This window comes from Aquarana catesbeiana, linkage group LG02, assembly GCF_042186555.1.
Source record: "Aquarana catesbeiana isolate 2022-GZ linkage group LG02, ASM4218655v1, whole genome shotgun sequence".
Lineage (NCBI taxonomy): Eukaryota > Metazoa > Chordata > Amphibia > Anura > Ranidae > Aquarana > Aquarana catesbeiana.
The window spans coordinates 674,815,540-674,837,386 of record NC_133325.1 but is presented as its reverse complement, the minus strand read 5'-3'; the positions used below and the strand labels follow the sequence as shown (position 1 = coordinate 674,837,386).

Here is a 21,847-nt window from a genome sequence, read left to right as displayed (position 1 = left end):
CAACTAGCAACAAAACAGAAGCCACAAAATAGTGTGGAAAAGCCCCAACAGCAGTGATTTCGAAGAAACACTGGATTGATTCCTTGGGAATAGTTTTTCCAGGTATCTTGATGGCTCAGGTTACGCTAGAGAATATGTTACATATAGTTACATAGTAGGTGAGGTCAAAAACAAGTCCATCAAGTCCAACCTATGTGTGTGATTATATGTCAGTAAAATTAAATTAGCGAGCGAGAGCCTCATTTCACACTGTGGTGTTTGGTTAGCTCTTAGCAACTAAAGTTGCATCAAGTCAATGAAGAGATGCAAAAATTATCAATCACATTTAAAAAGCATTATTTGAATCTAAATTGACCACCTACTACTACGCTATTGTAACTTTAGAACGAATACATTACATGTAAAAGTAGTTAAAGTTGAACTTCACTCTCTCAATCAACATTTACTATTTTTAATCCGTATGCTGCTGGTTCAGTTACTTCCTGGTCTCCATGCCTATGTCATACATCCCAGGAGTCTTCACTAGGGGAGGAGGGGGCTAATCACACCCTTTCCTGCTTGCATGCCTAAGCTAAGGCCAGGTGGATTCCAATAAGTAAATGCTACATGCATCATCTGACCTTACTCAAGATGGCCACGGGCAGAAATACTAGGGGTCGGCAACCTACGGGCCACGGTCTGCACCCGGTCCGCCGCCGGTAAATGTCCAGCCCGTCCGTGCACGTGATGAATTCACGTGCACCTGGCCCACGGACATTTTAAGTAAAGGTGGAGCAGGGAGCAGAAAGCTGAATGAGGACACGGGAGAGACACACAGCAGCGCTTATAAGACAGCGGGAGCTTCCAGAGTTAACTTTTCAGGTGATTGGTTGCTAGGTGGTCCTAGCAACCAAACACCAGCTTGTTAATATGAAAAATGTACTCTGGAAGCTCCCGCGGTCTTATCAGCACTGCTGTGTGTGTCTCTCCCGTGTTCTCATTTAGCTTCCTGCTCAGCTCTGCTCTGTCTCCCTCTCTGCATAGGGCAAGGTAGGAAAGGGCAGAGCTGTGGAGGGGGGCTATGTAATATGCCTGGGGTGTGGGGGGGGGCTGTGTAATATGCAGGGGGGGCTGGGTAGATGGGGTGCTGTGTGATGTGCAGGGGGCTGTGTAATATAAAGGGGTCCAGAGGTATGGGGGCTGTGTAATATTATCTTCATTTATTAGCAGGTGAATGTGGCCCTCCATGCATTCACATACATTGAATCCGGCCCTTAAGTGGAAAAAAGGTTGCTGACCCCTGTGCTAGGGGGTGTTTTTCAAAGTGATTTCTCAACAAAATAAAGCAGGAAGACATGGATGGATGGCGGAGCATTTTTGGTTTGTGGTGCTCAGATGAAGTATAGTTCCACTTTAAATTGTATGTATAGCCAAAACTTCTTTTTCTAATTTCGATGGCATAGAAAAAGGTTAAACATCTTACAGTTTTTTTTTTTTGTCATCATTCTGCGGAGGAGATTTTTGTTGAGTGCCTGTTCACATGTAGCGTGGTGACTGGTATTTTTCCACACTGGAAGTATATATATCAATAGGAATCACGGAACTGTGGTTGTAGTGTGCTGCCATAAAATGCATTTTATCACATCGCACAGGAAAGCACCACATGTCACTGAACAGCAGCGCCCATGCTACTGTACGGTGACATGAATAAAGTGTCACTTCTTGAACTTCACATAAAGTTCACACTAAAAAGGGAGCTGTGTGATTCTTTGTCATAGGTAACACTCATCATACCCACCCGTTGGCTCAACTGCTGCAGTTTAGTGGGCAGTGTGAACTGGCCCTTACTTTCTTTACTTTAGAGACACGACAGCAATCAAAGCAAGAGTAAATCTACCCAAAATGAGGGGTATTCCCATCTTGGACAGTTGTCATTAGAAAATCTGTCTTCATTGAACGATTACCCTCACTTCTTGCTCTCATGACAAGGATTAGGATTTCCCCTCATTTTCTGTGACAATGGTCACCAGTGAAAATAGAAACGGTGAATCTCCCCAGCGGGGGAACCACTACAGTATAAATAAGGGGGTCTAAGCCTTTTGTCCTAACTAGAGATGAGCTTGGACACCTTCCAAACTCATCTGTACCCGAACTCTAAACGGGTATCTGCATGCCAGGGCTGTTTTTTTAGCATTGTAGGAGGTTCTTGCCACTTTAACACCATTCATTTTTCAAACTCAGTAAATTATATCACTACAGGTATTCCAGAATGTCTGTAGTAAATGTCAATAACGGCAAAAGGAAACGCTGTAAGTGTAGCTGTAGTTTATGGGCAATGCCTTTTTTCTGAAGTCTTCACCATAAAGCGAGTAGTAATGTGACCATAACATGGAGAACGCTCTAGCACAGTGGTTCTCAACCTAATTTGACTAGGTCCCAGTAATGTTCTTTTGTTGTTTTTGTTGTGTTTTTTTTTTTTTTTTTTTTTTGTGCAATTCCGTAAGGTAGCCCATTCAAAACGAACCCTAATGTTCATAAAATTTCCATTTTAAAATGCAATACACTATTAGCTGCAAACTACAACGCATATACATAGCCTTTGTATGTTGAGGTGCCAGAAAGAGAGAAGCTGGTACCATTCCCCAGTCTGGTTGAAAAAAAATTGTTCTAGCGTATTCTAGAAACATGATATACAGTTGCAAGGCAGCCTTTTTTGCTGGTATGGACACTTCAGCCTTGGTATAATCCCTGAATGTGCCTCTGTGAGTCTGAGGTAGTGGCTTCAGTGGGCCTCATTGGCAGTGGGGCCCTAACAATCTAGAACATGGCAGACATGGACAATGACTGCAGCATGTTTGACTTAGGATATCAGCTAATATATACTGTATATTAGCAACTCTCCCAGCTTTAAATGGAGACTAGTGTGCTATATGTAGAGATCTGAATAGCAGTGGGGTTGGAATAGAGTTAATCCTTCAGTGTTACAGAAGCGTGAGTAATGTTGGATGTATGTATTCTGGTATTTTTATACTGTTTTTGTGCAGAACTAAAATGTGTGTTCGGATGGCACTAGGGAGGCCTCTGATAATGCAGCCACTTTCGCAGTAATTCCCGACACGTCTATGACTCCGAGGCTAATTGATGGATTGTGCTATATGTGTGTAGAGTGCCAGCCAAGCTGCTTAGAATGCTTAGAGAGAAGCTTTTTTGGTTACCTCTGATCTATATTTTCTGAAAATGTTCTTATTCAATCAGTTCTTCAAAAACAACCAATAGATGCATCCCCTTATAATTATAAGTGTAGAGGGGGAAAATGTAGATGTTTTCATGACCCTCCTAGAATATTTTCAGCCCCCTCACCCACCACACGTGGGTTAACAATGGAGTAATATTGAAAACTCTCAATGCATTAAAGTCTTGCTTATGATTAGTTTGGCAAATATACGGTAATTTAAAAGAAAATTGGCTACTAATTCTGTATATGTCAAAAATAAGCATCTCCTGAGTCAGTAAAAAAAAAAGCTTAGCTGTTGTGAGAAGGATTGGTAGATAGATATCAATTGTGAAAGCCCAAAGGCACCTGCTTGGGTCATACTCACAACTCCCTATGAAAAAGGACAACTATATACAGTATGATTCATTACACCCAGACTGCAAATGTACTAAACAGCCAATCTGATTGCAAAAAACAGTTTGCAGTTCATTGTCATTAAACAGCCTCAATATTCTAGGTAGCCAGAGGCCATTTGATCTTTTGCCTAGGCTTTCACATGAGGGAGCTGAAGAGCAGCAGTTTTTATTTATAGACAGTAAGAAGTATTTTTTTCTTAGGCTGGATTCACATCTGTGCGCTTGTGGTAATCCCCATTGAAATCCAAGTTTTAACATGCATTAGCTCAGTGAACATTACCAAGCTGGAGATGTACATTGCTTTGCATTGCCATTCCCTCTGAATGACACTGCAGTGCATATATACAGTATCAGCCAAAGCACCAGCCTTTTATTCCAGTACAGCCAGTATTCCAGGCAGCCATATGTTGAGCGCAGTCCACTTCTCCACTCTTCTAGTATTACACACTTAGTATTATTTTCACTTTTCACTTTAACCACTTTCCAATTGCTTAAAAAATATGCTTTGTTGCCCATGCTCTGTACATATGAATCCGCAGCAGTTTGGGGTTGTGAGCTGAAAGCATGCTCACTCACTACATGCTCCCAGCACACTGACCAACCTACAGCTCTCGGTTACGGCTTCAGATCAGGAGCCAGTGGGACAGACGTCTGATCAAGAGGCTCTCAGAGCAGTCAATCACAGTGGTCACGTGATCGGGAAAGTGCTCCACTTCCTGGCTTTAAAGCCCACGTAGAGGGCTGCCAGAAGCCAGAGTGAATGGCTTAAGTCAAACCAAGAAAGTTAAACTGTAAAGTCCTTTCCAGCTGAGTAAGCCAACATTTTCTCCATTGGTACCCTACCGCCAGAGGTGGGGGACTCGAGTCATATGACTTGACTCGGGTCAGACTCGAGTCACCTGTTTGAGGACTTGCGACTTGCTTGACAAAATTAAATAGATGACTCGACCTGACTTTGACTTGTCACTAATGACTTGCGACTTGACTTTGACTTGGGCTATTTGACTTGCAATGACTTGGCACCACCAGTGCTGTGTCTTGGCCTAGGCAAAAACTCCCCCACCCCACACAAAAGAAAGCTCCCCCCGAGTCCCGGCTTCGGGGTAGATCAGTATTTTGACATCATTTGTGACTTGACCAAAATAAATGACTTGACTTGACTTGCTTGACTTCTAGCAGGGACTCGACTTGACTTGCTTGCTTTTCGCCACAGTAACTTGGGACTTGCTTGTGACTTGAAGGTTAAGACTTGAGACTTGCTTGTGACTTGCACATGTGTGACTTACTCCCATCACTGCCTACCGCCAGCACCCAGTTGAACAAACTTCGATCTAAAGATCAAAAGAACCGGGCAGACAATTGTTGGCTGAACAGTGACGGCTCATTGTTTGGGTATTCCAACATCTGGGGGTTCCGGCTATTAGAATACGATAGCCAGCAGAGGAGATTTGCCCATCTGAACTGTTACTATTCCATGTTTGCAAAGTTCATAGCTCAGCCCCTGTTAGCTGTGCTTCTCTGAACTTCTGGTCAAAGAGAGTGCACCGCTCACATCACATCACCAGGTCATGGCTATGTTTATGGCATGGAAGCATCTGTCAATCAAAGCCTGGAGGAGGAACAGGGGAGTGGATTGGAGTGCAGAGCTTTGGAGCTGCCTGTACATGCCGGCGCACGTAATGTCAACACTAATTTTTGCTAGGAGCATGCACGTAAGTGGCTACGCGGCAGCTACAGGGGGATCCTACAGGGCAGCATAGCCACCCTGTCGGTGGAAATCGAGGACACAGAAATTGGAATGGCTGAATCTGCAGAAATGGCATCCTGCACACAAGGACAGCAAACCAGGAAATATATGAGGAATGCTGCTAGATTTTTTCTCCAAAAGGGTTTAATTCGGTGTTAAACGACACTCAATTTGTAACGCATGAGCTCCATTCTAAGTGTAGCGCTGGTAGATTTACAATCTACCGCAGATTAGGTAAATTTAGTAAATTGTGTGTTAAGAAGGTTAAAAGTTTGCCTCTGTTCCAGCTTGGCTGACGTGTGTGCTTCCGTGCTGACCAGTGGGTGTCGCTGTTACCACTGGTCAGTGTTGGAAAGGCAACGTGTCAAAGTGTATACTGTAGATGCTCCTCTGTCTCGGAGACAAGCTCGGTGGAGGTGGTCCTCCGAGTTGCATTCTGGGAAGAGGGTATTTATGGGACAGACGCCATGTTCTAGAGTTCGTTTTACAGCCACCTGCTGGCCCTCCTGGCCGACAGGTATGCGTTAAGGAGCTACCTCGTGGTCCTCTGATCGGGAGGCCCACGATGCTACGGCACAGGGGTGGGTCCAGAGGCTTGTCTGGGGCCTGCCACCGCGGCCGAGGAATGGTCCTGAGCTGTCGGTCCTGTGTGACGAAGCTGGAAGGCCGAGGAGATCCCAGGGGAGGACCCATCTTGGAGAGATCACGCAGCGTGCTGGTCTATACAGGGGCCTGGTGATTCGGCTGGAGGACTTATTCAAAAGACGTAACCATACAGCATAGTGTTGCCGATTCGGCTTAAAGGTTCAGGCACTGTGACTGACTGTTCACTGCAGAGAATCTGATGCATCCTGTGGCAGAGGATTGTGCAGATTTACCCACAAACTAGTCTGTGGCAGAGACTTTAGATTTGTGCTGCGTACTGGCTGCTAGACCGGTGAGAGAGGCCTATCCAGACGAGCAAAGAGTGTGTCCCATGAGGGAAGCGCATTCCACATAATTATCTGAATTCTACCGGGACATTTGTTGCTAAGATTTTGCAAGAAGATATTTGAGTTTCTCCTGAGAGTTTCCTTTTCCGCCTCTTTCCTGCTACTTCCTAAAGTTTGTCTGTTTAATAAAGCATTGAAAACGTACTCCAGTGTTGGTGCATGTGTCGTCCAGAAGTAAACTCGACTGAACCCCTAGACCGGTGACGGTAAAACCAAGGGAAACGAGGTGAAGGTAACAGACCCGCTTAAACTAGCAGCTCCACCGTGAGTTAGTGCTACATAAGCAACATCACACTGTGAGCTCAGGCTGCTTGTTAATACTGAACACAGGGATGGTGTTTTTGACAGCTTGGGCTCACAGGAAGTGGTTTGATGAGACTGGAAGTGGCATGGACAGAAAAAGCAGCACTGGAGCATGAAGGTTTGTAGAGCTTTTGCAACTTTTTAATGAGGCCATAAACATTAGAATGAATTAAAAAAAAAATTCAAAAGTGGAGTTGGCTTAAATTCACTTTTATTTATTAGATAAAAGTTTACAATTCTTAGTATTTTAAAGTATTTGCTTATATAGGGTTTGCCCTTTATGAAAACACATACAATCACCTTTCACCAAAGAAAATCACCAGCCTTGTGCAAGACATTTAAAGAGAACAATGAATTTTACATGGGCATAGAGCTCAGAAACTCCTAATTTAAATCAGTGGGAATTTCCCTTTTGATTGCTTAGTTTTGCTAAGTGAAGTATTCACAGAACAAGGTCATCAGATTTTATCTTCAGATGTTACCTAAAGTAATTTGCACAGATCCCCTGGTGTAAATTTAACTCTCAAAAGCTATCATGGTCTTTCAGTATAAATTAGGAATTAAAGCAAATGATTAACCTCTAATCATATTATGTTCTGCTCATGGCCTCAGCCTATTCTCAGTCATTTATAGAGAACCCGGCTGAATCATACAATGTAGATTCCATTTTATTTATCATTCCATCCATTTCCTCAGCTAGCCAATGAAGTCAGCTTCACCATTCCATCTGGATGTAACTAAAGGCTCAGCTGCTTTAATATATTGAATTGAAGTCATTCCGGCTCCACCAAGGGAATTGTGTTATCTATAATCTGTCTTGCTTGAAATGCTGTTCTCAGAGGGCAGTCAGATAGTGAAGGGAATCTAGCAGTTAGAAGTTCCCTTTGATTGTCTGTCAAGACATTTGCATACATAATCCTGCATTTATTACAGGAATTGCTACTGAAATTAAACATTGTGCAACAAGGCCTAATTAAGACATCAGAAAACCTTGGGCCTGATATCTAATTGTGTATGAAAGTTTCTTAGGCATGGGAGATATTATTTTTCTGCAACATAAGAGTATGAGTTTTTGGTCTGATAAAGAGTTAGAAATGCCACTGCATTACAGGACCCCAAGGTCTTTCCTAAAAGACTCAAGCTGGTCATACACTAGTGGATATTCAAATGAGTATTTATACAAATATTTGTACTAAAAATTCTGTGTGCTTTTAACATTTGATTTTGGAATGAATGTAATTTCCCAAACGAAAACCACATTCACTGTTAGAAATAAGTTTGTTCAAGAAAAATTTTCCATTCTGCGTCTTCAATTTTTCTCGTTACTACAGATAAAAACAATAGTCGATTTGTCCCCCACTAACGATTAGAAAAATCAAAGGAACATTTTTAAAACAAAAAATTTTGAACAAAAATCTACTAATGCATGGACAGCTTTATGACTAGGGTTGGACGAACAGTTTGGGCCGAGCAAACATTTGGCCCGAACATTGCCCCTTTGTCCGTTCGGCGAACACCCAAATTTGCGGGGTGCTTGACGGGATGTGAATAGCTATTGTTAAGGAGAGGGGGCCAGGAAGCCTTTACAATGCATGAGTCATAAGCTGTCAGTGGGCTTCCCCGTTGAACACTGGATAAAAACAAAAACATTGCTGGCAATAGAAATTTTTTTTTTTTTAAACAGCTTTGGGTCCCCCCCCCCCCAAAATCCATGCCAGCAACTTATCCGAGCATGCAGCCTGGAAGGCCAGGAAATGGCGGACAAGCCAGCACCCTGAACCATACCAAGCCACATGCCTTCAACATGGGGGGTGCTTTGGGGCAGGGGGGCTGTGCCCTCCTGCCCCAAAGCACCTTCCCCCATGTTGAAGGGGACAAGGGCCTCTTCCCCACAACCCTGGGCTGTGGTTGTGGGGGTCTGCGAGCAGGGGGCTTATCGGGATCTGGAAGCCCACTTTAACAGGTGGGCCCCCAGATCCCGCCCTCCGCCATGTGAACGAGTAGAGGTACATTGTACCCCTATTCATTCACCCAAAAAAGTGTCCATAAGAACAAAAACACAAACACCGTTTTTGACAATTCGTTTAGTATGTAGATCCATTGTCAATCATGACGTTGCCGCCACTGCTGGACCCGTAAAAAAAAAAAAAATGCTCTTGCCTGAAACATGGGACAAGGTGTGGCCTGGTACGGTTCAAGTATGTTTTTTATTTCTTTTTGACACTTACACTTTTTTTGGTGAATGGGTAGGGGTACTTGTTAAAGGGGGCTTCCAGATCCGGATAAGCCCAGTGTTCGGGTCTAAACTTTTTGCGACGTTCAGCTGTTCTGAAGCGCATCGAACCAGGGGGTGTTCGGCCCATCTCTATACATAGCCATATACAGTACAGTAGTTTTGCATGCCATATCCACTGCACTCTTGCTATTGTTCTAATGGTTCTAATCAGGGTTGATGAGACGTCCGTCCGTCTTTTTTTTTTTCTTTTTTTACAGTGATTCAGTGAAGCCCTTCTCTAGCTCATTGTACTCCTCCCCCTCTAGTGCCACATTTGGCTCCTTTCGGGGGGGAGAGGGGACAGGATACCTCCCCTTCCAGGAGCCTCGGCCGCGGGTTTTGACGCCATCGTCCGGGCTCCCTCCTCCTTCCCCTGCCAACGGGCCAGTAGGAGAGAGGAGCGCATGCGCAATAGGGTTCCCGGCGTGGAGCTGTAAGGCTTCATTGCCGGGTTCCCTTACTCGCAATGGAGGCGGCATGCACCCGACAGCTGATGGAAACATCAGCTGTGTTGGCGACATCGCTGGACTCCAGGACAGGCAAGTGTCCAATTTATTAAAAGTCAGCAGCTGCAGTATGTGCAGCTGCTGGCTTTTAATTTTTGCAGCAGTGGGTGGACCTCCACTTTTAAGAATCAGAATTCATGTTTAAAGTGGAGGTCCTGATCTCCCAAGAGGCAATCGGTTATTCCCTTGATCAACTTGACCTATAATAAATATTAAGGTCTTTCCTATAAGACACCCCCCCTCCCCATATGTACTATACTTTAGGTGAAATGTAGAGCTCCAGAAGTAGAGATAGAGAGGACAGCTTGCAGTAGTTAGTCACATTCTGGCTGGGTTCACACTGGTACAACAAACGCTCCGACATTTGGAGCATGTCACATGACGTGTGTAAATCAATGATTCCCTATGAGAGCTGTCCTAACTGGTCCGACACAAGTCGGTCTGACTTTGAAAAAGGTTCCTGCACTACTTTGCTCCTACTTCAGCCCATTGAATATCATTGAAGTCAGATTCTTGTCCTAACCATCCGACTTGTGACATCCGACATGGTGATTACAGCAGCAGGAAAAGGAATTTATGTCACACTGGGATTACTTTAATTGGTCAAAGGACAAGTGAAAACTATCTCAAAGTCTAAGCAAACTCTTAGAGCCCATTCACACAGAGACGACTTGTCAGGCGACCTAGTCGCCTGACAAGTCGCCTCCCGTTCTGTACAATGGAACCGTTCTAGAAAAAGGTTCCTGTACGACTTTGGGGGCGACTTGCATAGACTTCTATACAGAAGTCGTTTTGCAAGTCACCGCGGAAGTCGTTTACAGGTCGCCTCGCTGAGGCGACCTGCAAGTCGTGTTGCCCCTGTGTGAATGGGGTCTTACTCTGTTCATTCATCAGATGGATGTAGGACCAATGTTGCAGGGCAAACTTCGATGACAGTCGTGCCATTACCAGTGTGAACCCAGCCTCAGTTGGGCTTGTTTTATCATGCTGAAGGTGTTTTGCTGCTTACTCAAGCAGTTGTCTTGGACAAACAGTTAAATGTCTTCAACATTACACATACCTCTTGGTGTCAGGAAAACACATCAGAAGTGACTCATGCAGATAGCAAAGGATGGAAGCAGCAGACAGAAATTACACTTAAGCCTCGTACACACGGTCAGATTTTCGGCAGAGAATTGAGTGATGACAGACTGTTTGCCTAAAATCCGACCGTTAGTACGCTCCGTCAGACAATTGTTGGCAAACTTTCTGCCAACAAATGTTGGATTTCGGACAACAGTCTGTTGTCAGATTTTCCTATCGTGTGTACACAAATCCGTTACACAAAAGTCCAAAGTACAAACACGCATGCTTAAAATCAATGCTCACCAAACACGACATTAGCAGAAGGTGCCCAAAGGGTGGCGCTCAAGAGCTGAAATACCTCTTAGTACGTCACTACGTTCTTGTTTGTTGGCCAACAACTGTGTACCTTTTGTATGCAAGACAAGTTCCTAGCACACGCCCTTCGGTCAAAAGTCTGATGCTTTGTCTGCCGAAAATCCGATCGTGTGTACACACTTTATAAAGATATGCTTTGTTCATATTTCATGTCTGAGGTTTACAATCACTTTAAGCCAAATAGTGGAACCATTCTTTCTACTCTCAAAATAGCTAGGGGAAAGTAAGAATCCCAGCAAGCTCCTGCATGAGAAATGCCAGCCCCTCTGTAAAATCATACAAAAATTCAATTGGCATGTAAAATAGGATGGTTCAGTTTCACAATTTGGACCACTTTACTATATACTTTAGAGCAGTACTGTCCAGCCTATGGGACGCATGTGGCCCCAGATAATTTAGCATGTGGCCTGGGCTCCTAAAGAGGGATGCTGGTAATGCCGTGCAATCACAGCAGCCATGATGGCCGACAGACAAGCTCGGTCCATGCATGTCAGTAGGGATGCCGTGAAAACATAGCAGCCGCAGCAGCCTACAGTGATAAGTCAGGCAAATGTATGCCTGGAGGGATGCAGGGGCTGCCATGTTTGCAATAGCATCAGCAGCAGAGAATGCATGCGGTCGCACCTTCCTGCTGAGAGCCGCAGGAGGAACTACTTATTAGGTGTCCTTATTGTTAGTGTATTTTATGTGTGGCCCAAGACAATTTTCTCTTCTTCCAATGTGGCCCAAGAAGGTCAGAAGTTTAGACACCCCTGCTTAGAGAATGTAGTGATTTGGAACTACCATCCTGATTATTTACCACATGAACCACTTAATAAAACCTCACTAGTCTTTAAGCAATAAGGCTTTGCTCTATCAATGATCCATTTTGGATATTTTCCTGTTCAAGTCATCTCTCAATTAATGTTTTCTTCTGCGCAGTCCCTAAAACTCCACTAAATTCAACTGGCACCGCTTTTATTTTATGTAATGGATGAGAAATCCTGGCCGAAGATATAGATATCCATCATTTTAAAATGCCCTTGTAAAACTGTAAGCAGAACTGTGACTGTGCACATAGCCTTGAAGGTAAAAATATAATAGGCAGATGGAAACCTAAATTGCAATAATGTTAATATTCTTTGCATGTTAGAATTGTTATTGAATGTATTTTTTTCTTTGTTTTGCTTTTCTTGCTTAGAGCTTACACAAGAATTGGAATCAAAGAGAGTGGAGGATTTCCAGCAAGGTATGATGAGCTTATGCTGTTTAAAAGAAATGTAAAGTGTTTGTGTATACAGTGGAACTTTAGTTTACGAGTAACACGGTTAACAAGCGTTTTGAAAGACAATCCACTTTTTTTTTTTTTTTTTTAATTCTGACTCGCTTTGCGAGTGTTGTCTCGCAAAACAAGCAAAATTCAAGCTAATAGGGTGTGCAGTACCACATTTGGCCAGAGGTGCGAGGGCGCCGGGGACACTCGGAGCGGTTGGTAAATACTCCAAACAATCGGAAATACTCCGTTCCCGAGTGTTTCCGAGTTCAGCCGAGCTGTCCCCGAGTATTTCCGAAATTCTCCGGCGCCCCCCCCCCCCCCCTCCACCTCTAGCCACATGCGGTATTGCATGTAATAGAAGTCAAAGCGGAACGAATTATCTTCGCTTCCATTGACTTCTATGGGGAAACTTGCTTTGATATGCAAGTGCTTTGGATTACGAGCATTCTCCTGGAACGGATTATGCTCGTAATCAAAGGTTCCACTGTATTTTATGATGTTCAAAACTAAAAGAGTAATATTTAGCCACAAAAATACCACTTGCGTTTCTCATATTTACTATAACTATCCACTAGATGGAGCTCTAAGGTACTTTTCATGTTTACCAGGATTAGGGATGAGCCGAACACCCCCCTGTTCGGTTCGCACCAGAACATGCGAACAGGAAAAAAGTTCGTTCGAACATGCGAACACCGTTAAAGTCTATGGGACACGAACATGAATAATCAAAAGTGCTAATTTTAAAGGCTTATATGAAAGTTATTGTCATAAAAAGTGTTTGGGGACCTGGGTCCTGCCCCAGGGGACATGGATCAATGCAAAAAAAAGTTTTAAAAACGGCCGTTTTTTCAGGAGCAGTGATTTTAATAATGCTTAAAGTCAAACAATAAAAGTGTAATATCCCTTTAAATTTCGTACCTGGGGGGTGTCTATAGTATGCCTGTAAAGGGGCGCATGTTTCCTGTGTTTAGAACAGTCTGACAGCAAAATGACATTTTGAAGGAAAAAACTCATTTAAAACTACTCGCGGCTATTGCATTGCCGACAATACACATAGAAGTTCATTGATAAAAACGGCATGGGAATTCCCCAAAGGGGAACCCCGAACCAAAATTAAAAAAAAAAAATTACGTGGGAGTCCTCCTAAATTCCATACCAGGCCCTTCAGGTCTGGTATGGATATTAAGGGGAACCCCGGCCAAAATTAAAAAAAAAAATGACGTGGGGTTCCCCCTAAATTCCATACCAGACCCTTCAGGTCTGGTATGGATTTTAAGGGGAACCCCGCGCCAAAAAAAAAAAAAAAAAACGGCGTGGGGTCCCCCCAAAAATCCATACCAGACCCTTATCCGAGCACGCAACCTGGCAGGCCGCAGGAAAAGAGGGGGGGACGAGAGTGCGGCCCCCCCTCCCTCCTGAACCGTACCAGGCCACATGCCCTCAACATTGGGAGGGTGCTTTGGGGTAGCCCCCCAAAACACCTTGTCCCCATGTTGATGAGGACAAGGGCCTCATCCCCACAACCCTGGCCGGTGGTTGTGGGGGTCTGCGGGCGGGGGGCTTATCGGAATCTGGAAGCCCCCTTTAACAAGGTGACCCCCAGATCCCGGCCCCCCCCCCTGTGTGAAATGGTAAGGGGGTACATAAGTACCCCTACCATTTCACGAAGAAAGTGTCAAAAATGTTAAAAATGACAACAGACAGTTTTTGACAATTCCTTTATTTAAATGCTTCTTCTTTCTTCTATCTTCCTTCATCTTCTGGTTCTTCTGGTTCTTCTGGCTCTTCTGGTTCTTCCTCCGGCGTTCTCGTCCAGCATCTCCTCCGCGGCGTCTTCTGTCTTCTTCTCCTCGGGCCGCTCCGCACCCATGGCATGGGGGGGAGGCTCCCGCTCTTCTCTTCTTCTTTTCTTCTCTTCTTCTCTTCTTCTTTTCTTCTTTTCTTCTCCGGGCCGCTCCGCAATCCATGCTGGCATGGAGGGAGGCTCCCGCTGTGTGACGGCGCTCCTCGTCTGACAGTTCTTAAATAACGGGGTGGGCGGGGCCACCCGGTGACCCCGCCCCCCTCTGACGCACGGTGACTTGACGGGAAGTCCCGTCAAGTCACCGTGCGTCAGAGGGGGGCGGGGTCACCGGGTGGCCCCGCCCCCCCCCCCCCCCCCCCCGTTATTTAAGAACTGTCAGACAAAGAGCGCCGTCACACAGCGGGAGCCTCCCTCCATGCCAGCATGGATTGCGGAGCGGCCCGGAGAAGAAAAGAAGAAAAGAAGAAGAGAAGAAGAGAAGAAAAGAAGAAGAGAAGAGCGGGAGCCTCCCTCCCATGCCATGGGTGCGGAGCGGCCCGAGGAGAAGAAGATAGAAGACGCCGCGGAGGAGATGCTGGACGAGAACGCCGGAGGAAGAACCAGAAGAGCCAGAAGAACCAGAAGAACCAGAAGATGAAGGAAGATAGAAGAAAGAAGAAGCATTTAAATAAAGGAATTGTCAAAAACTGTCTCTTGTCTTTTTTAACATTTTTGACACTTTCTTCGTGAAATGGTAGGGGTACTTATGTACCCCCTTACCATTTCACACAGGGGGGGGCCGGGATCTGGGGGTCACCTTGTTAAAGGGGGCTTCCAGATTCCGATAAGCCCTCCGCCCGCAGACCCCCACAACCACCGGCCAGGGTTGTGGGGATGAGGCCCTTGTCCTCATCAACATGGGGACAAGGTGTTTTGGGGGGCTACCCCAAAGCACCCTCCCAATGTTGAGGGCATGTGGCCTGGTACAGTTCAGGAGGGAGGGGGGCCGCACTCTCGTCCCCCCCTCTTTTCCTGCAGCCTGCCAGGTTGCGTGCTCGGATAAGGGTCTGGTATGGATTTTTGGGGGGACCCCACGCCGTTTTTTTTTTTTTTTTTTGGCGCGGGGTTCCCCTTAAAATCCATACCAGACCTGAAGGGTCTGGTATGGAATTTAGGGGGAACCCCACGTCATTTTTTTTTTAAATTTTGGCCGGGGTTCCCCTTAATATCCATACCAGACCTGAAGGGCCTGGTATGGAATTTAGGGGGACTCCCACGTCATTTTTTTTTTTTAATTTTGGTTCGGGGTTCCCCTTTGGGGAATTCCCATGCCGTTTTTATCAATGAACTTCTATGTGTATTGTCGGCAATGCAATAGCCGCGAGTAGTTTTAAATGAGTTTTTTCCTTCAAAATGTCATTTTGCTGTCAGACTGTTGTAAACACAGGAAACATGCGCCCCTTTACAGGCACACTATAGACACCCCCCAGGTACGAAATTTAAAGGGATATTACACTTTTATTGATTGACTTTAAGCATTATTAAAATCACTGCTCCTGAAAAAACGGCCGTTTTTAAAACTTTTTTTTGCATTGATCCATGTCCCCTGGGGCAGGACCCAGGTCCCCAAACACTTTTTATGACAATAACTTGCATATTAGCCTTTAAAATTAGCACTTTTGATTTCTCCCATAGACTTTTAAAGGGTGTTCCGCGGCATTCGAATTTGCCGCGAACACCCCAAATTGTTCGCTGTTCGGTGAACTTGCGAACAGCCAATGTTCGAGTCGAACATGAGTTCGACTCGAACTCGAAGCTCATCCCTAACCAGGATATTATTATCCATTTTTCTGAAAGCCTGTTTTTGTATAGAGCTGTATATCTTTTATATGAGCTTATATGTATAAACTCAAATTATGCACACAGCCGAAGTAGTCAAAGGAGTGATTTTTGCCCTCTTCCCCAACAGCTATGTTTATATGGGGCTATATGGAGATTTAATTAGACAAAGACAGTAAAGATTCTATTTACCATAAGGCCCCTTTCACACGATCGGACCGTTCAGGTCCGCCTGTCAGTTTTGACGGCGGACCTGAACGGGCGCTCCATGTTAGCCTATGGAGCGACGGATGTCAGCGGAGACATGTCCCTACGTCCGGATCCGTCCCTGGCAGATCGGATCGGGTGAGATCTGATGAAAACGGACATGCTGTCCGTTTTCATTCGATCCCTCCATAGGCAGCAGCGGCACCTGACAAGCCCCTCCCCGCTCAGTGAGCAGAGAGGGACCTGTCATCCGCCGGCTCAGCGGAGATCAACTGAGAGATCTCCCGCTGAGCCGGCGGACTCCGTGGAAGCGGAGTCTGCCTTGTGTGAATGAGACCTTAGGCTTTTGTAGGCTTGGACAGAATTCAGAATAAACATTCACTTTTTGCTTATTTTGTTTCTGTCTTCTGCCTACCACTCCACATTTGTGGTGAGAACCAAAAACAGGGTGCACAGGGGATATTAATAAGAGTCGGACTTCTCTTTACAGTATGAAATAACCTTTCCTTTCCCTTTTGTAGTGGTCTATACAGTAGAAAAGTAGCTCTGACAATAAAATGGATAGCTTGATGCCTCCAATAGCAAATTCTAGCAGTAGTTTCTTTAGAGACATTTTGGCAATTGAATCTGGAGATTTGGCTGATATTTCACCATTTTGGCAAAATGCATTTGAGTCAAAAAGAAGGTGATTTATGGTATTTTTTGTAGGAAAGTGTTGGGCTTTACATGGCTCCTGAGTGATACGGCCAGGGTGCATTTTAACCAACCTAGACAAGTTCCTATGCTAAAAACAGCGCCTCCTGAACCCCACAATTTTTGTGTAATTTTACCGAAAAAAAAAATAGCAGTGGGAAAACCAAAGTATACTGTTCAAAATTTAAAGTAATTGTATAACAGGACAATACAAAAAATACAAAGAACACTGAATTGAAAAAAAAAATTAAGTGCCCAAGTACAACAAAACAACATCTAAAAAACTTTTCAAGGACATTTTGCCTAGGCAGCTCAATGAGAAAAATGAGAGTTTCTACTTCAGTGGGATTTCAGCAAAAGCAAATTTTGGTAATTTTGATGGTGGAATGAATCCACACACTTCTAGTTGTCATCATTCTTATGTGTCTGTGGAACTTAAAGTCTAAATACAGAACTAAAGGCAGTCACCAAGAAAGCTACTTCTTCTGAGCTGTCTCTATAGAAAACCTAGAATGCTACACAAAACCAGTGCCAAGGGTACACTTTTATCAAATGCTAAAGCTATATTAAATCCCAAACCAAAAATGTAATATGTTGCAGCTTACCAATCACTAGATGTGGTGGCTGCATTGGTTTTCTTTTTTTAGGTTTGGTTCCCTCTGTTTTGGTAATTTGGCCAGTAACACACCTCCTGTATTAGAGTGCCTACACACTGGATGAAGGAGCATGGATACACCCTTGGATAGCAGTATCTGTCAGTCCTTTAAATCTGTTAGATTGAACAGATTTAAAGGATAAGTTCACTTTCTGTCGCAATCTGCAAAAAACAGTGTTCTGTGAATGGTAAAACTACAAGGTCCGACAGCCTTTGCAGTTGTTGGCTCGTAGGCTTGTAGTTCTCAATAAACAACCACAGCACTGTGGTAGTTTATTAAGTCTTCCTGTCACAGTGTAACTGCCTGGCCGTATCGGAGACACGGCCAAACAGATGCACAGACAGTCCTGCCCAGGCCATTTTTCAGCTTTCAGTGCTGTCACACTTTGAATGACAATTGCGTGGTCATTCTACACTGTAACCATGTGAAAGTTTTATCATTTTAGTCACACAAATAGAGCTTTCTTTTGGTGGTATTTAATCATGCCTGGGTAATTTTTCTCCTTTTCTCCTTCACTGATGGGCGCTGATGAGGCAGCACTGATGGGCACTGATGAGGTGGCACTTATGGGCAATGATTAGGTGGCACTGATGAGGAGGCACGAATATGCCACACTTATGGGCACTGATAGGTGGCACTGATGAGCACTGATAGGCAGCACTGATGGGTGGCACTGGTGGGCACAGATAGGTGCCACTGATGGGCATGGATGGGTGGCATTGATGGGCAGCATTGACGGGCACCAGTGATGGGCATTGGGCAGCACTGATAGCCAGCACTGACTGGCATCACTGATGGCCACTGATTGCTGGCACTTGTGGGCACTGTCTGCTGGCACTTGTGGCCACTGATTGGTGCCAATAGTGGGCACTGATTGCTGGCAGTGGCATTGCTGGCACGTAATTGTAATCAGGGCACTGTTCTGGAGGGCCGTCATATGATGTCCACCTCACAAGAGCCGCGCCGCCCAACCGTCATTTGACAGCCGGCGGGCGGGAAGAGGTTAAAGATCCTTTGCAAAAATAAATAAACAAATGCAACATTTTTTACCTGCAAACAAATGTAAATTTATATATATATATATATATATATATATATATATATATATATAAAGGATAAGTTCACCTTTACAAAATATATATATATATATATATATATATATTTTTTTTTTTTTGTAAAGGTGAACTTATCCTTTAAATACACCAACAATTTGAAGCAAACCTCCAGCTAATGTTTTATAAGCAGTTATAGCAACAGTTTGTTTCCTTTTTGGGATAAAGGTTTTATGTACAAACCCCTACAATAATTTTCAGGTTTTGGGGAACCTTTACCAAAACCAATGCATTGGGGACAAAATCAAAAATGCCCCTTAGAGCAGTGGTTAATAGAATGTAACTCCTGCAGTGGTGGTTATAATGCCATAACTAAAATGATAATTGGAGTCATGCTACTGGCTTTGCCAATGGTCTTGGAACTATGCAAGCACCATCAAATGAAAGGTCAATCTTCACAGCTTAACCAATTAAGGACCGAGCCTCTTTCTGAGATTTGGTGTTTACAAGTTAAAAACATTTTTTTTTTTGCTAGAAAATTACTTAGAACCCCCAAACATTATTTTTTTCTAACACCCTAGAGAATAAAATGGCGGTCGTTGCAATACTTTCTGTCACTACTCTGTTCTTACAAGCGCACTTTTTTTGGAAAAAATACACTTTTTTGAATTGAAAAATAAGACAACAGTAAAGTTAGCCCAATTTTTTTATATTGTGAAAGATAATGTTACGCCGAGTAAATTGATACCTAACATGTGGAATGGCGACAAACTTTTACCCTTAAAAGTCTCCATAGGCGATGTTTAAAAAATTCTACAGGTTGCATGTTTTGAGTTACAGAGGAGGTCTAGGGCTAGAATTATTGCTCTCGCTCTAACGATTGTGGCGATACCTCACGTGTGGTTTGAACACCGTTTTCATATGCAGGTGCTACTCAAGTATGCATTTGCTTCTGCACGCGAGCTCGGTGGGACGGGGCGCATTTAAAATTTTTAAAAATTTTTTTCTTATTTATTTTACCTTTTATTTTTTATTTTTATACTGTTCTTTTTAAAAAAAAAAAGTGTCACTTTTATTCCTGTAATAGAAACAAAGCATGACAGGACCACTTAAATATGAGATCTGGGGTCAAAAAGACCTCAGATCTCATATTTGCACTAAAATGCAATAAAAAAAATAATAATAATAATAATAATTAAATGTCATTTGGAAAAAAAATTCCCTTTTAAGAACTGTGAGCGGAAGTGACGTTTTGACGTCGCTTTTGCGCTGCAATGATATGGAGACGGGTGGGGGCCATCTTCCCCTCACTCGTCTCCATGCCTAACAGGGAGAAGAACCTGATCACCTCCGCTGCTACTGACAGCTCCGGTAAGCGGCAAAGGGCACCGGAGCGCAGAGGGGGGGGCCTCTCCCGCCGCCGACAAAAGTGAATCCGCCTCAGAGACCACTTTTATCTGAAAGCGAACCGCCTGCTGAAGAAGAGGATACCGGGGTTATGGCAGCTAGCTGCTGTCATAACAACAATACTCCTCTTCAAAATAGCGATGTAAAACAATGGCGGCGGTCCGTAAGTGGTTAAGGAACCCCTAGCAAGCTCTGGAGGAACCCTGGTTGAGAATGGCTTTTCTAACTGCTTTATCTGCAGGACTGCTTGTTCTGTTGAAAAACAACAGGCTGACTGTCAGGATCACCAGGTAAATATAAAGGAAAGACAATGTGAAAAAAACAAATGCAGTCATCACATCTAAGAATGAGAAAGCTGCAATTTAATAAATGAGTTTAAATCTGTTATTGTTAAAAGATATAGAGATTTTTTGTATATTCAAAAATATATAGGACATCACTTGTAAACAAAAATGAATTGCATCATAACCATTATGAGTTCCAGTTAAAGTAGAAGGAAGGGGTAAAATAATCAGGGTTTGAATTTTGCCTCGCCCTGCTCTCATACATGCTGCATATTGTATGAAAAACTCTCAACATACAGTGCCTTGAAAAAGTATTCATACACCTTGAAATTTTCCACATTTGGTCATGTTACAACCAAAAACGTATATGTATTTTATTGGGATTTTATGTGATAGACCAACACAAAGTGGCACATAATTGTGAGGTGCAAGGAAAATGATAAATGCTTTTCAACATTATTTACAAATAAATATGTTAAGTGTGGCGTGCATTTGTATTCCGCCCCCTTTACGCTGATACCCCTAACTAAAATCTGGTGGAATCAATTGCCTCCAGAAGTCACCTAATTGGTAAATGGAGTCCTCCTGTGTGTAATTTAATCTCAGTATAAATACAGCTGTTCTGTGAAGCCCTCAGAGGTTTGTCAGAGAACCTTAGTGAACAAACCGCATCATTAAGGCCAAGGAACACACCAGACAGGTCAGGGATAAAGCTGTGAAGAAGTTTTAACAGGGTTAGTTTATAAAAAAATATCCCAAGCTTTGAACATCTCACAGAGCACTGTTCAATCCATTATCCAAAAATGGAAAGAGTATGGCACAACTGCAAACCTACCAAGACATGGCCATCCACCTAAACTGACAGGCCGGGCAAGGAGAGCATTAATGAGAGAAGTAGCCAAGAAGCCCATGGTAACTCTGGAGGAGCTGCAGAGATCCACAGCTCAGGTGGGAAAATCTGTCCACAGGACAACTATTAGTCGTGCACGCCACAAATTTGGCCTTTTTATGGAAGAGTGGCAAGAAGAAAGCCATTGTTAAAAGAAAGCCATAAGAAGTCACGATTGCAGTTTGCGGGGAAGCCATTTGGAGACACAGCAAGCATGCGGAAGAAGGTGCTCTGGTCAGATGAGACCAAAATTGAACTTTTTGGCCTAAAAGCCAAACGCTGTGTGTGTGTGGCGAAAAACTAACACTGTACATCACCCTGAACACAGCATCCCCACCGTGAAACATAGTGGTGGCAGATCATGTTGTGGGGTAGGGATGAGCTTCGAGTTCGAATCGAGCATCGGCTGTTCGCAAGTTCGCCGAACAGCAAACAATTTGGGGTGTTCGCAGCAAATTTGAAAGCCGTGGAACACCCTTTAAAAGTCTATGGGAGAAATCAAAAGTGCTAATTTTAAAGGCTTATATGCATGGTATTGTCAGAAAAGTGTTTGGGGACCTGGGTCCTGCCCCAGGGGACATGGATCAATTAAAAAAAAAGTTTTAAAAACGGACGTTTTTTCGGGAGCAGTGATTTTAATAATGCTTAAAGTGAAACAATAAAAGTGCAATATTCCTTTAAATTTCGTACCTGGGGGGGGTGTCTATAGTATGCCTGTAAAGGGGCGCATGTTTCCCATGTTTAGAACAGTCTGACAGCAAAATGACATTTCAAAGGAAAAAAAGTCATTTAAAAGTACTCGCGGCTATATGAATTGTCGGTCCGACAATACACTTATAAGTTCATTGATAAAAACGGCATGGGATTTCCCCACAGGGGAACCCGAACCAAAATTTTTTTTAAAAATGGT

General features: G+C 43.8%; 1 protein-coding gene across 1 annotated transcript in view; it reads left to right on the top strand.

The window, feature by feature from the left end:
• Positions 1-21,847, top strand: part of CCDC92B (coiled-coil domain containing 92B) — a 106,565-nt gene that overhangs the window by 67,514 nt on the left and 17,204 nt on the right. The window contains exon 3 of the mRNA XM_073616709.1: positions 12,053-12,100. Coding sequence (XP_073472810.1) covers positions 12,053-12,100 — 48 coding nt within the window. The remainder of the gene's footprint in view (positions 1-12,052; positions 12,101-21,847) is intronic.